At 44.1% G+C, this 14,804-nt stretch overlaps 1 protein-coding gene across 1 annotated transcript in view; it reads right to left on the reverse strand.

The window, feature by feature from the left end:
- Positions 1 to 14,804, reverse strand: part of rnf123 (ring finger protein 123) — a 440,342-nt gene that overhangs the window by 3,177 nt on the left and 422,361 nt on the right. Inside the window, exons 37-38 of the mRNA XM_078543856.1 lie at positions 10,770 to 10,864; positions 3,122 to 3,207 (exon numbers count right to left, since the gene is read on the reverse strand). Of these exons, the coding sequence (XP_078399982.1) occupies positions 3,122 to 3,207; positions 10,770 to 10,864 (181 nt within the window). The remainder of the gene's footprint in view (positions 1 to 3,121; positions 3,208 to 10,769; positions 10,865 to 14,804) is intronic.

Here is a 14,804-nt window from a genome sequence, read left to right on the forward strand (position 1 = left end):
GCCACACCGGGACTGCACCTGGAAGTCGAGGATGCATGGACGCAGGTTGCCCTCCCAAACAGGTGAGTGGGGTCAGGGGAGGGGGAATGGTTACTGAGGGCATGGGGTGTTGTGGGGTCAGGGGGTGATGGGGGAGTTGCCATAGGGGCAGCCATTGATCCGCAGGCCACAGGTTGCCCGATTAGGAGGCCCCCCACTTCTCCCCAAGCCTGCAGGGTGGCCACCAGAGCTTACCAGGTGGTCTCCCCACATGGCAGAGGGTCCACACATTACTGGTAAAATGCCGGTGGCCACTTATTGTGGCTGAATTAGCCTCTGGGCGGGAGGGCTGTGCCCTACCTTCCCCACCACTGGTAAAATAGCATGGGGCCAGGGAGGTTGCAGAGATAACGAGGCATGATGGCAAAAACCGAGGCAATATAAACACTGAACGGCGGGGCCTGGGGTGGACGTGGGGTATTGCTGGATGCATCACTGAAAGCTTCAGTACATGGTGTGAAGCAGTGAAGCGAGATAAGGGCATCTTTGTACAGCTCAAGGGATAGGCCACAGATTTTAGCAAGTGATTGGGAATTTGTACTGAGCAGTGGTCTGGCCTCAGCTGTAATAATGGGTCCAGTTCTGGTCCTTGTATTATGAGAAAGAAATCCATATTGGAGAGGGGGCAGTAAGGGGCAACCACTAGGATCTGGGATTTGATGCATAAGCTATGAGGAGTAGCTACAGAAACAGGGAATGTTTTGCAGAAGGCTTAGGGTGCCCTGATTGAAGTGTTCTAGGTCCTAAGTTGGATGCAAAATATTGGAACCTTTATTAAAAGATATGATAGAAAAACATCTAGAAACCAAAATTACAGTAAGTAGCCAGCACAGATTTTAAAAGGCCATATTTTGCTTATTAAATTCATTCAAGAAGTAACAGACCATTCATCAGAATGACACCAGGGCTGTGGTCAAAGAATTCGATAGGGTAGAGAGTGAGAGACTATTTCCTCTGGTGGAGGAATCCATAATAAAGGGGCAAAACCTTAAAATTAGGGCTAGGAGTGGTGCCAGGAAGTGTTTATTGACACATAGTGTTGTGGAAATCTGGAACTCTCCCCCAGTATTATTGTGGCTGGGAGTCAGTTGAAAATTTCAAAACTAAGATTGATATATTTGTATTAGGCAGGTATATTAAGGGCTAGGGATACTAGGTAAGTAAATAAAGTTGATACAGATCAGCCATGATCTGGTAGTGCAACACGCTTGAGGGGCTAAATGGTCTGATCCTGTTCCTGTTATTATAAACAGTGGACAACAGTGATGTGGATGTAATATATATAATTTTCAAAAGGTCTTCGAAAAGGTACTACACAGTAGAGCCATAACTAAGATCAGAACATTACAAAATGGAAAACAGAGAGTAGATATTATAGGCAGTTTATCCAGAGTAGTAAATGGTGGGAAGTGGTGTTACATAATGATCAGTGCTAGGATCATTGTTGTTCATCATTCATGTAAACACTTTGGGCTAAGGAACCACAAGTACAATACTAAAATTTGAGAATGACACTAAATTACAGGGTATAGTTAACACTGAGGAAGACTGTGCTAAAATACAAGACAACATTAACAAAATTGTAGAATGGGTGTATGATTGGAAAATAAGAATCTAAATGGGAGAAAGGAGCAAAGGGATTTGGGAGTACAAACCCACAAATCATTAAAAATGCAGATTAATAAAGCCATAAACAAGACAAACAAAGCAGTCAGGTTTATTTCTGGAGGGATGGAACTGAGGAGTAGAGAAGGTATGCTAAACCAGTATTGACCTTAGTTAGACCAGACTTAAGAGTACTTTTATACAGTCCTGGTCGCCATATTATTACCAAGGACTTAAAGGCACTAAAGTGTGCCAAAAAAGATTTACAAGGATGATACCATAATTGGGAGTTTGTACCTATCTGCAAAGGATTATTAGGCTGGGTCTCTTTTGTCTTGAAAAGAGAAGGGCTTTGGGGTGTCCTAATAAGGGTATTTAAAATTATGAAAGGTTTTGCTAGACTAGATACAGAGAGAGTGCTTCCTTTTGTGGGGAAGAGCAAAGCCAGAGGCTGTCAATATAAGATAGAGACCAAGAAATCCAATAGGGAATTCAGAAGAAATTTCTTTACTCAGAGAGTGAGGAAAATGTGGAAATGACTACCACAGGAAGTGATTGAGACAAATAATATTGGTAGATTTAAGGGGAAACTAGGTAAACTTTTAAGGGAGAAGGGAAGAGAGAGTTACAATGATTGTCAGCATAAACGTGACATGGATTGTGGCCAAATGGCCTGTTTTTGTACTGCATATTTGATGTAATAGCTAAGTGCAGTGGAGCATTTTGCTAGGAGAAATAAGACGGCCACATGCTCCTAGGAAAATAAGAATCTAAATAGAGGAGAGTAACACTGATGTAGGGATATACAAATCACAAAGTCACTATGCAACTTAATAAGGCCAAAAGAAAACAAAATCAAACACTGAGGCTCATTACTAAAGGAATCAAATTCAAAAGCAGAGAAATGATGTTAAACTTATATAGAACCATAAATATTAACAAGGATGATACCAGATCTGAAAGGTTATAACTATCAGGAAAGACTGAACAAGCTGGGGCTCTTTTCTGCACAAAAGGGAGAGGTTATCTAATAGGGTCTTTAAAAATTATGAAGGAGTTTGATAAGGTAAAAGTCAAAGATGTTTCCACTTGTGGGGAGTCCAAAATTAGGGCCATAAATATAAGATATTCATTAATAAATCCAACAATGAAATTCAGGAGAAATATCTTACCCAAAGAGTGGTTAGAATGTCAACTCTGCCACAGGGAGCAACTGAGACGAATAGTGTAGATGCATTTAAAGGGAAGCTGGTTTCAGGATGAAGAAATAGAAGGCAAATGTAATAGAATTAGATGAGGGGGGATGGGTGGAGGTTCATGTGGAGTGTAAACACTGGCATAGACTTCTTGGGTTAAATGGTCAGTTTGTGCTTTAAAACCCTTTTTAAAAAACATTGACAAGATAAATGTCAATATATGAACATTGTCACAGAGTACAAGAGGTCTCAGTCTCAAGTTTAGCTTAGGCTGGGCTTACTTGCAGGATTTGTGTGAACACGGCCTGAAGACAGCGGAGATTGGGTGAGCATAACAGATAGGGCACAGGTCTTCCTCACTGGTGGGCTGCAAGAAAACAAAAATTGATTACAACAACCCTTAGGCTTGGCCTCCTAATCACCACATAGCCAGCAGGCATGGTCATTGCCCCATCCTATCCTTTCATATTCACACTGACACTTCACTCAAAATACAGCCAAATCCTTTCAAAACCTGTTACCCTTGGAGCAATATGTCAGCATTAGTAAACTTCAATCTTACTGTTGTGTATAACATTGAATCCCAATCTCTGTTGTTAGCACCCAAAGTAATTGACCGGATGTGAAAGGCTGTAAGGTATCCCAAGGGTGTGATCAGTTCTATAAATGCAACGTCTCTTTTTAATGTGTTTCTGGATGATGAACCTCCCTCCAATCACTGCTCTACCACTCTTTCATCTTCTACAAGAAGCTGGGCTCTGCTGTTTTGACAGAGACACAGGGAGGAAGGACATGATCAGGTCCCTGCGTTACCCCAACAGCTGTCCCTAACCTGACAGCAGGATCATGGGCCCCTCCCTTATTTTGCTTCTGATATATGTTCCTGTGCCATTGCTAACCTGAAAGAAACCTTGAGTCATTGAGGATGATGATTACAAAACCTGGTAAGATTTGGGCATACCAGCCACTGTTCTTAGTGATTTCACCGAGGCCCTGCAAAACCAACTGCAGCTCCTGGAAGCTCACACCTGACTATGGGCTGTAGTAGATAGAAAGAGTCTGCTGCACTGCATGTTTACCCATGATAGGACAAATGTTGTCAGGAGAGGTACAGAATACCATACAGCAGAACATGTGTGCAAACGTACAAGGAAACAACATTCCTGATGGTGTGCCCAGAGTTATCACCCTGCACATAAATTGCTCCCTATTATTCAGCAGAGTAAGGATCACTCACTGTGTAACTACAGAGTTCCTGTGTATTCAGCAGAGTAAGAATCACTGTGTAACTACAGAGTTCCTGTGTATTCAGCAGGGTAAATTACTTTTAAGTCATTATTGCCTGTTAATTCATCCATTAGTGATTGCATTTCAAATTATTCATACTGTTCTGACGTCATCTGTAAAATAATAGCAGCACAAAATATTGATTTTGATATTTCTGACTGCACTATATAAAACATTTATTTGGAAGTAAGTTTTTTTTCTTTTTCAGGATCTCAGTAACATGGGCTGTGGGCCATAGGTTGCTCTGTTGAATGCCAAGCAGTGGGTCATGGATACGTGCTGTTGCTGGGGGACACTGCAGAGAAACTGGTGTCAAACTTAGATTTATTTGTGTATTTTTGACCTGCTTTATTTTTTAATCACGATAAAGCACCTTATATCTTACTTAGAAATAAGTTCCAACAAAGAGATTCCTTCTTTATAGTTCATCTAACATGCTAAACTACCCCATTGTACACAGTCCATCACATTCACTGACCAGTACTTAACCAAGACCAGTCACCTATTCTAAGCCACTTGGCCTGTTCCCTGCATGCTATTTTGTTTTCTGTTGAGCTGACCGCATCCTGAAGTGTAGCTTATGAAGCGTAGATATGAAGGGTATTCCATTTAGATAAATGATTCACAGTGACTGCCAGTAAATACACCACCAGCATATTTAGCAGAAACAAAAATGAAGCAGATTTAACATAATGCTGCAACAAATTTTATGCTGGATTCTTTATAATTGCTTTCATTTGTCTCTTGCAAACTGAATAAAACTAATCTTTGTGAATGCTCCGATCATCGGAAATGTTTTGTTATGAGGCCTACTTTGTATTCGATAATGCAGGTTACGCAGTGTCCCCCTGGGCTGGGTTTCTGTTGCCACAAATTAACCATCGGACTGCTCACAGATAAAGATATCAAACAGAATATTTAAACAATCTGCACCTATGTTCCCCAAATTATTTGTACTTTATTTACTATCAATTATCAAATTTTTTTTCTTATTTTAGTATCTGACTTGTGATCCTCAGTTTCTTCTCAGGAGTAACTCTTTTGAGATGAGAGAATTAGTTTCTTTATAAAGCTTCTGTAGTTGTTACATTTTGTACTTACTCCTACTAATTACATGTAACAAGAGGTTGAGAATAATAAGCCACTAGAAGTAAGAAAGATGTAGAATCATACAGCATAGAAGGAGGCCATTCAGTCCATCGGGCCTATGCTGACCCTTTAAAAGAGCTATTCAAATAGTCCCACTCTCCTGCAAAATTTCATTTTCATGTATATGGTCAACTCACTTTTGAAAGGCACAATATTCCAGGTCATGACAGCTTACTGCATCAAACCAATTCTCATCTTGCCTCTGGCTCCTTTGCCAATTATTTTAAATCTGTTGATCTCTGGTTACTGACCATCCTGCCAGTGGAAACAGTCTCTAAGGTACACAGCATTCACACATAGCCATGTTAACTATCCTATGAGTCATGGCACACATAGGGTCACAGGAGATACAAAAATACAGAACGGCTTTATTGCTTTGTTGGTGCAGTGCGCAGAAGCAAATGACTGCACATCAAAGAGAGCACGGATGGCAAACTGCAATGTCTAAGCAGCAATTTTAATGCCAGGCGATAATAATGTTCTACAAAGAACATAGGAACAGGAGACTGCCATTGGGAGGGAATGGTGAATGGAGCTGCACAGAGACATAACTGTGTGACTGATAAGGAACATGGAATTATGGGTGGCAATAGTAATACCAGATGTGCATAAAGCTTTTAGTGCAAAAAAGTGAGCGCTTCCTACAAATCTATACTGAGTCTAGAATTTGTTTAAAAGGCACTACTAGATATAAAATAAACATACAAATAGCTGACAAGATGGAGTACAATTAACCAAGAAAGGATGAGGGAAGGGCCACTGATTGGGGAGAAGGGGATGGGGGGAATGGTGAGAGGGGGGCATTAATTAGGGGAACGGTGAGAGGGGCATTGATTGGGGAAATGATGAGAGGGAGGCATTGATTTGGGGAATGATGAGAGGGGCACTGATTGGGGGAATGGTGAGAGGAGGGCACTGATTGGGGGAATGGTGAGAGGGAGGCATTGATTTGGGGAATGATGAGAGGGGGCACTGATTGGGGGAATGGTGAGAGGGGGCATTGATTGCGGGAATAGTGAGGGGGGGCAGTGATTGGGGGAATGGTGAGAGGGGGGCACTGATTGGGGGAATGATGAGAGGGAGGCATTGATTGGGGGAATGGTGAGGGGGGCAGTGATTGGGGGAATGGTGAGGGGGGGCACTGATTAGGGAATGATGAGAGGGAGGCAGTGATTGGGGGAATGGTGAGAGGGGGGCACTGATTAGGGAATGATGAGAGGGAGGCAGTGATTGGGGGAATGGTGAGAGGGGGGCACCGATTGGGGGAATGGTGAGAGGGGGGCACTGATTGGGGGAATGGTGAGAAGGGGGCACTGATTGGGGAAATGATGAGAGGGAGGCATTGATTTGGGGAATGGTGAGAGGGGCACTGATTGGGGGAATGGTGAGAGGGGGGCACTGATTGGGGGAATGGTGAGAGGGGGGCACTGATTGGGGGAATAGTGAGAGGGGAGCACTGATTAGGTGAATGGTGAGGGGGGCAATGATTGGGCGAATGGTGAGGGGGGGGCAATGATTGGGGGAATGGTGAGAGGGGGGAATGTTGAGAGGGGCCAATGATTGGGGGAATGGTGAGAGGGGGCAATGATTGGGGGAATGGTGAGAGGGCAATGATTGGGGGAATGGTGACAGGGGCACAGATTGGGGGAATGGTGAGAGGGCACAGATTGGGGGAATGGTGAGAGGGCACTGATTGGGGGAAGGTGATAGGGAGCAATTATTGGGGGATTGGTGAGAGGGGGGCAATGATTGGGGGAATGGTGAAAGGGGGCAGTGATTGGGGGAAGGTGATGGGGGCAATGATTGGGGGAATGGTGAGTGGGGGAATGGTGAGGGGGGCACTGATTGGGGGAATGGTGAGGGGGGGGCACTGTTTTTCCTCTTTGTTTATTCATTCATGCAATGTAGATATTTCTGGCATTTACTGAACATCTTTAGTTAGCCATGGGAAAGCTGTCGTCAGTTATCTTTTTTAACCGCTGCTGTCAATGTGGCGAAGGTGTTCCTACAGTTGCCCCATCACAGTAGGGGCCAGAGTTGGAGAGTGCAAAGATAGTAAAGAGTGTAGGGATGGAGAAGTGTACAGGGATTGGGGTGTGGGGATGATGGGGCGGATTCAAACAAGAGGGTGAGAATTTTAATTTGAAAGTGAACCAGCCAACATAGGGTTAGCGAACAAAGAGGGAATTGAGGAATCAGGCTTGGAGACAGTTAGATTATGGGCAGTGGAGCTTTGGATGAGGTGAATAATGGTTAGTATAATCAAGTGGATAAAGATGCATTCAAATTGCTGCTGTAATTAGGAACTTTGAGCCCTTTCTTGTCTGGAGCTGTTGTTCTGTCTCAGTGGACGAGGACTATGTAAAGGACACCTATAGTCTTTCTGCTGTCCTTAAGCTACAACCCTGCCCCATTGAGATAATGCTTGTGACTGAGATACCTATCTGAGGAAGAAGGGAAGCCTGGTACTCAGCATTGTAATGATGTCTGCTTTCCAATGGAAGAAGGGAGCCATGAATTTTGGTTCACCAATCGCCTTGTTTGTGAGCCCATCAGATGAAATGTATCCTTTTATCGATCTTGGAGCTGTGTAGAGCTACAATATCCTTAGTGACATTGTGCTCAGAGCCCAGACAGCAGGGACCCATTCTCTTCCTATCTCATGGATGAATAAGACTGCAGAGAATATTTTAAGCACAGGTCGAGCCAAGTAGGTGTCATGGATGTCAGCAGCTCTAATTGATTTGTACCTTCCTGGCCCCCCTTTGGCCCATTCTGCTCTCTGAGGTCAGGATTGGGTTCAGATTCCTGTTCACCGATCTCTGCCATTAGATCCCTGAGATTGGAAGAATTTGGGGGTGAGCCTGTGGACCTCCTGAAGCAAATCAAGATGTCCAACAACTTCACCTAGAAATGTGAAAGACTTTCGTTCAGCTTCCTTCGGGCCTCCTAACTAATTAAGTCATCTGCTCGTGGGGCTGGTCCTCCAACAATGGTTTAGCAACTTGGAATGGTCAAAGGCGTTTGTTCTACATGAGGGCTGTCAGTCTCAGCTGGTGTCATTCTATAACATCACCTGTGGTGCTCAAACCCTCATCCATACCTTTGTTACTTCCAATACACTGAGGATGGAGTGGGGGTGGGCTGGGGGAGAGACAGACACTGAGGATGGAGTGGGGGTGGGCTAGGGGGAGAGACAGACACTGAGGATGGAGTGGGGGTGGGCTAGGGGGAGAGACAGACACTGAGGATGGAGTGGGGGTGGGCTAGGGGGAGAGACAGACACTGAGGATGGAGTGGGGGTGGGCTAGGGGGAGAGACAGACACTGAGGATGGAGTGGGGGTGGGCTAGGGGGAGAGACAGACACAGGATGGAGTGGGAGTGGACTAGGAGAGACAGACACTGAGGATGGAATGGGGGTGGGCTAGGGGGAGAGACAGACACTGAGGATGGAGTGGGGATGGGCTAGGGGGAGAGGCAGACACTGAGGATGGAATGGGGGTGGGCTAGGGGGAGAGACAGACACTGAGGATGGAGTGGGGGTGGGCTAGGGGGAGAGACAGACACTGAGGATGGAGTGGGGGTGGGCTAGGGGGAGAGACAGACACTGAGGATGGAGTGGGGATGGGCTAGGGGGAGAGGCAGACACTGAGGTTGGAATGGGGGTGCATTTAGCTACGGTGATATATGCCATGCTGCTCTGACGGGTCATGAAATAATTTGCCATGACACATTGTCCTAGTTGTTCAGCAGGTGCTGCCAGTCATGATTGTATATTGAGTACTGATAGGAGGGGGTGGTTACACAATCAGGAAGTTGATGAGCTCTGCACTGGAGGCATTAACCTGAGCCCAAAACCTTCACACTGTTGATGGTTGAGCTAAAAGCTGCTGACTCAGTACCACTGAAATGTGTGGAAGCGGAGAGTGCCTGTGCTGTCAATAATTCATTATAATTCAGTTCCCTCAGCACAGCCTCTGTACAGTTTACATGCTTGTTAGTTGGATCTGGACTATCACTTTCAGTCAAACCATGCGAAGGTGACTCTCCTCTGCTCTGCTGAAAGACTGATTAAAAATTTGATACCTGTCTGAAGGGCCAGATCTCAGAGAGTGATACACTAGTATGGCTGAAATGAGTAGGAGAGCAGTCAGGAAACTCGAGGAGGAATGATTAGGTGATGTCAGAGACTTAAAAAAAACTGCATCAAATGCTAGAACAGCCCCCTATCCCCTAATTGTGTCAGGTATAAGGACGCCGTGTGATACTCTACACCACATACCTCAACACCGTGTGATATCCGACACCAGATACCTGGACACCGTGGGATATCCCACACAGATACCTGGACACCGTGGGATATCCCACATCAGATACTGGACACCGTGGGATATCCCACATCAGATACTGGACACCGTGGGATATCCCACATCAGATATAGGGCACCCGCGTGATATCCTACATCAGATACCCGGACACTGTGAGATATCTCACATCAAATATAGGACACCCACGTGATATTCTACAATAGATACCAGGACATCATGTGATATCTCACATCCGATACCTGGACACCATGTGATATCCCACATCAAATACCTGGACACCATGTGATATCCCACATCAAATACCTGGACACTGTGATATCCCACATCAGATACCGAGACACCATGTGATATCCCACATCAGATATAGGACACCCACGTGATATCCTACATTAGATACCAGGACACTGTGTGATATCCTACACTACATATCAGGACACTGTGTGATATCCCATATCAGATACCAGGACACTCATGTGATATCTGACGTCAGATATCAGGAATCCGAGTGATATTCCACATCAGACACCAGGACATCCATGTGATATCTGACATCAGATATCAGGAAACTGAGTGATATCCGACATCAGATACCAGGACACGGTAGGTATGCCACATCAGATACCAGGATATATTGTGAAACTCCAACACAGCTAATGATCATGATGCTGTTTAATATCCTTTACGATGTTTACTGAGTTTCAGTGTTGCAGCAATCTCTCCTACAGCATGAAATCTCCACTTTATAAAACTTGCATTTATATAGTGCCTTTCATGATCAAAGGAGATACCAAAGCACTTTATAGAGAATGAAATATTTTTGAAGTGTGATGTACTTTGTTCCATTGGAATGATATCCTTAAGAGTCTGAATAAAGTAGCTTTGAGCTCTATGAATAGTTAATTCCTGCAGTGCATTACCTATTACATTCTTAATGAAATGCCAGTGTTTTCAAGATTCTGTATTTCTTCAGGCCTAACACATTCCAAAATCTGCAATCTGGAGCCCAGGAAACACTAGGGCTATATTCCTAACCTTTGGTTGTAGTGAAAGCGGATTTACTGAGAGGCTTCACACTATTGGTGTCAAGATAATGATCCAGTAAATGAACAGGCAGCTAACAGGTAAAATGCACTGTGCCAATATGCTTCTCTTTGCGGTACTCACCATCGCAGTAGCTGCAGCCTGCTTGGACTCATGGGTCAAATGGGAGAGCAAGCTTTCAACTTTTCCCAGCTCCTCCAGGCTGATATAATCTGGGTCTGCACAGGAAGAAACAAAGGGACAGTCAGTCACACACATATCCTGAAACAAATCACATATAACATGGTCTTGACTTGAGAAAGCCAGAAAATAGCTTAAAACTTCCAAAATTCATATTATGAAGTGGTTTCCATGAATGGTCACCAATGATTGTGGTAATAGAGAGTGAGGTCTGACACAGATTTAATAATGGAGCGAGTGAGTGCTGACAGTGTCAGGGTAATGGACAGAGTGAAGTCTGACACTGTCAGGGTAACGGTCAGTGTGTGATCTGACACTGTTAGGGTCATGGACAGTGAGACACTGGTCAGAGTGAGGAAAAATAACTTTATTTTACAGGGTGCCTTGCACAATTTAAGGATGTTTTCAGGCGCTTCACAGTCAGTGAGGCATTGTCCCCGTTGTAGGAAATCCGGTTGTCAATTGTTGCACAGCAAGATCCCACACACGCTATTGGATTTTAGTCATGTTACCTGAGGATTGAGTTGGCCATGATATTGGAGGATCAGCCCTGCTCTTTATTCTTACATCTTCTGGAGAAGGCAGTCAGAGCCTCAACTTTATTTCTCAACCAGAACAACAACACCTCTGACAGTGCAGCATTTCCACAATAGGTATTGAAATTTTCAGCCTGGATTATGTGCTCGAGTCTCTGGAGTGGAGCTCGAACCCAGAGGCAAGTGTGCTACCACTGAGCCAAGGCTGATAGTAAGTGTATTGGAGGCACATCCCATCATCTTGGAACAGTTCAACAGCAAATGAAGTTAGTAGATTTTTTACTCCTCCTTCCTTTAAACCTGGGCTGAGGTTCAGCTGAACTTGATCTTGTCCTAATGTATAATTACACAAACAATCCTGAAGGAGCAGAGAACAAACAGGAATTCCTTCACTGTCCCTCCTTCCTACACTGCTGAGTATTGAGTAGTTGCTCGCACTCCCTTGTTTAGATTAACGTTTTCAGCACCGACTTGGGATCAATCCTGTGGACCTCTCTGGTTTGCCCTGTTCAGCAACACACTGATGACACATTTCCCTACTGAACCACTGAGGTACGATAAACAAGCCTTGTATGTATAGTTGTCGCTACCCAGCGTCCACTGCTCACTGACTGACTATGAAGTGTGCAGGAAGAGTCCATTATCTGATGAGCAATCTCACGACAGAACAGCACACTCACTTATGACATGGAGAACATTTCCCACATGCACACGTTCTATGATTTTCAGGGCATGTTGTACACTACATAAACTGCTTATCCAACTGCATTTAGAGTCAAAAGCTCAACTCAGCCACGGCTTGTAACAGCTGCTCCCATGAATTAAGATAGAGGGCTAAAGTCAGAGGATGTTGATAAACTACCTGCTCCAGTAAACTAGCTGATACTATCTCTGATGAATTTTATCTTTTTTTCAAGTCTATTTTGTTCTACGTGATTGCACACTTAATAAACCTTCTTTTCTATTTGTGCTGTGTTATTCTTCTTTGACAATATTGCTCTGTCTCTCCCATTCGTTCCCTCTCTCTCTGCTCTCCCATTTGTTGCCTGCCTCTCTCTGCTCTCCCATTCGTTCCCTCTCTCTCTCCTTGCTCTCCTATTCATTCCCAATCTCAATGGTTTTCATCCTCCCATGCTTTCAATCATTTCCTGTGACTTCTATTGTTTTCTTCCTCCTGTGCTCTCACTCATTCCCCTTCCCTGCACTCATTTGTTGAGTTCTCCTTCAGTCTCTTTCCTTCATCATTCTCAATCATTCCCTTCCTCTCTCATTTTTAATACTTACCTCTTTCTCACTGTTGATCATTCCCAGTTACCCTCATTGCATTTTGTATTCTCACTCACACGCTCTTTTCTCAGCCACTTTCCTTTGTCATCTTGCCGTCCTTCCCTTCCTCCTACCCATTCTCTTCTCCTTTGCTCACTTCTTTTCTTTCCCCCTCCTTTTTTCATTTTAACATCTTTCCCTTTTATTCTTCCCCTCTCCACTTCCTCTATTGTCTCACTCAACTCTTCCCTTTTTGCCTTTTAATTATTTCATGGGATGTGTTCCTCACAGCATTTATTCCCTCATTGCCCTTGAGAAGCAGGTGATGAGCTGCCTTCTTGAACCACTGCAGTCCATGTGGTGTAGGTACACCCACAGTTCTGTTAGGAAGGGAGTTCCAAAATTTTGACCCAGCAACAGTGAAGGAACGACGATGCATTTCCAAGTAAGGATCGTGAGTGGCTTGGAGGGGAACTTGCAGGTCTCCATGCATCTGCTGCCCTTATCCTGCTGTCGAAAGAGTCTTGGTGAGTTCTGGCAGTGCACCTGGTATATGATACATACTGCTGCCACTGTGTGTCGGTGGTGGAGGGAGTGAATGTTTGTGGATGTGGTGCCAATCATGCGGGCTGCTTTGTCCCGGATGGTGTCGAGCTTTTGGTGTTGTTGAAGCTGCACTTAACCAGGCAAGTGGGGAGTATTCCATCACACTCCTGACTTGTGCCTTATAGATGGTGGACAGGCTTTGGAGAGTCAGGAGGTAAGTTACTTGCTGTAGGATTGCTAGCATCTGACCTGCTCTTGCAGCCACAGTATTTATATGGTTGGTCCTACTCTCCTGTCTTATTCTAATCTTCTCAATTTCTTTTCCTATCTCGTTCTTGTTTATAGCTTCACTCTCAATTCCTGTCATTTTCCCATGTTCCTTCACCAATTATTTCTTTCCCATTTTAATTCAATCTTTCCCTCTTTCTACTTCTCTTCTTTTCCTTTTCTTAGTTCATTTCTTCTGATTCTCTTTGTCCTCTCTTTGTTCCCCATTTACTTCTAGTTTGTTCCTTCAGATTTCCTTTTCCTTTATGTTTGATTTGCCTGTTTTTTCCTATTCATTCATGGGATGTGAGCTTCGCTGGCTGGGCCAGCATTTATTGCCCATCTCTAATTGCCCTTGATTAGGTGGTGGTGAGCTGCCTTCTTGAACCGCTGCAGTCCATGTGGTGTAGGTACACCCACAGTGCTGTTAGGGAGAGAGTTCTAATATCCTGTCCTGTTCCCACGTTCCTCTTTTTTTTGCGTCCTCTATTCCTTTTCATCCCCTTTTTTCTCTTTCGCTCTCTCCTGATTGTGCTCTCCTTATCCTCTCATTCCTTTTCTTGTATGTCCTCTTTTGCGTTCCCTATCATCTCTCTTATCCTGGCCTTTCTTTCACCTGATCGTGCCTCTTAGTTTTATCTCAATCCTTTACATTTTCTACTTTTCATTTATTAGCTCTTTTGAAATGAGCTTGTTTCATTTCTCATTTGCTTCTTCCTGTAGTGAATATTCAGTTCATTATATTGCTGTGCTTTCTTGTTATACGATGATAACAGTCATGGCCCATATAATGAGAGAGTGTCATAAAGTGTTTATGTAGCTAGGTTGCAGCATGTAATAGGGAGATAGTGAAACTATACTGTTATCTTAATCACCTGGAAAATCCTGGAGCATCAGCTCAGACCATTAGACAGGCGGATATTGATGGAATCACTGACCCAGGATTGCATGCACAACACGCCCAGTCAGCTAAACAATTAGATAACCAGGATTTGATAACTGACAGTAAAGTACTTTCTCACATGCTAAAAGCAGCATCCCAAGAGCATTAAACAAGAAAGAAAAAGTTAATGGAAATCTGGGTTTTAAGGGAAGAATATAAAAGTTGAGAAAAATGGCGAATCCATATAAAACCTTAGTAAGCCCATAGCTGGCAGTGTGCAGTTTTAGGCTCCACCGTCAGATCGATGTTAAGATAACAGACTGGCCACAGCATAGATTCACTAGGACACTGCCTGGTGTGAGGAAATATACAAGGTAAGATAACCCCTCTCATGTGGGCAGGAGACAGTCAGGGGGAATGAGGAGATTTGCAAAATACAACGCCAACGAGCACCTATCAGCCCGCGACCATTTTTATGAT

This window comes from Cetorhinus maximus, chromosome 6, assembly GCF_964194155.1.
Source record: "Cetorhinus maximus chromosome 6, sCetMax3.hap1.1, whole genome shotgun sequence".
In the NCBI taxonomy this organism is placed as follows: domain Eukaryota; kingdom Metazoa; phylum Chordata; class Chondrichthyes; order Lamniformes; family Cetorhinidae; genus Cetorhinus; species Cetorhinus maximus.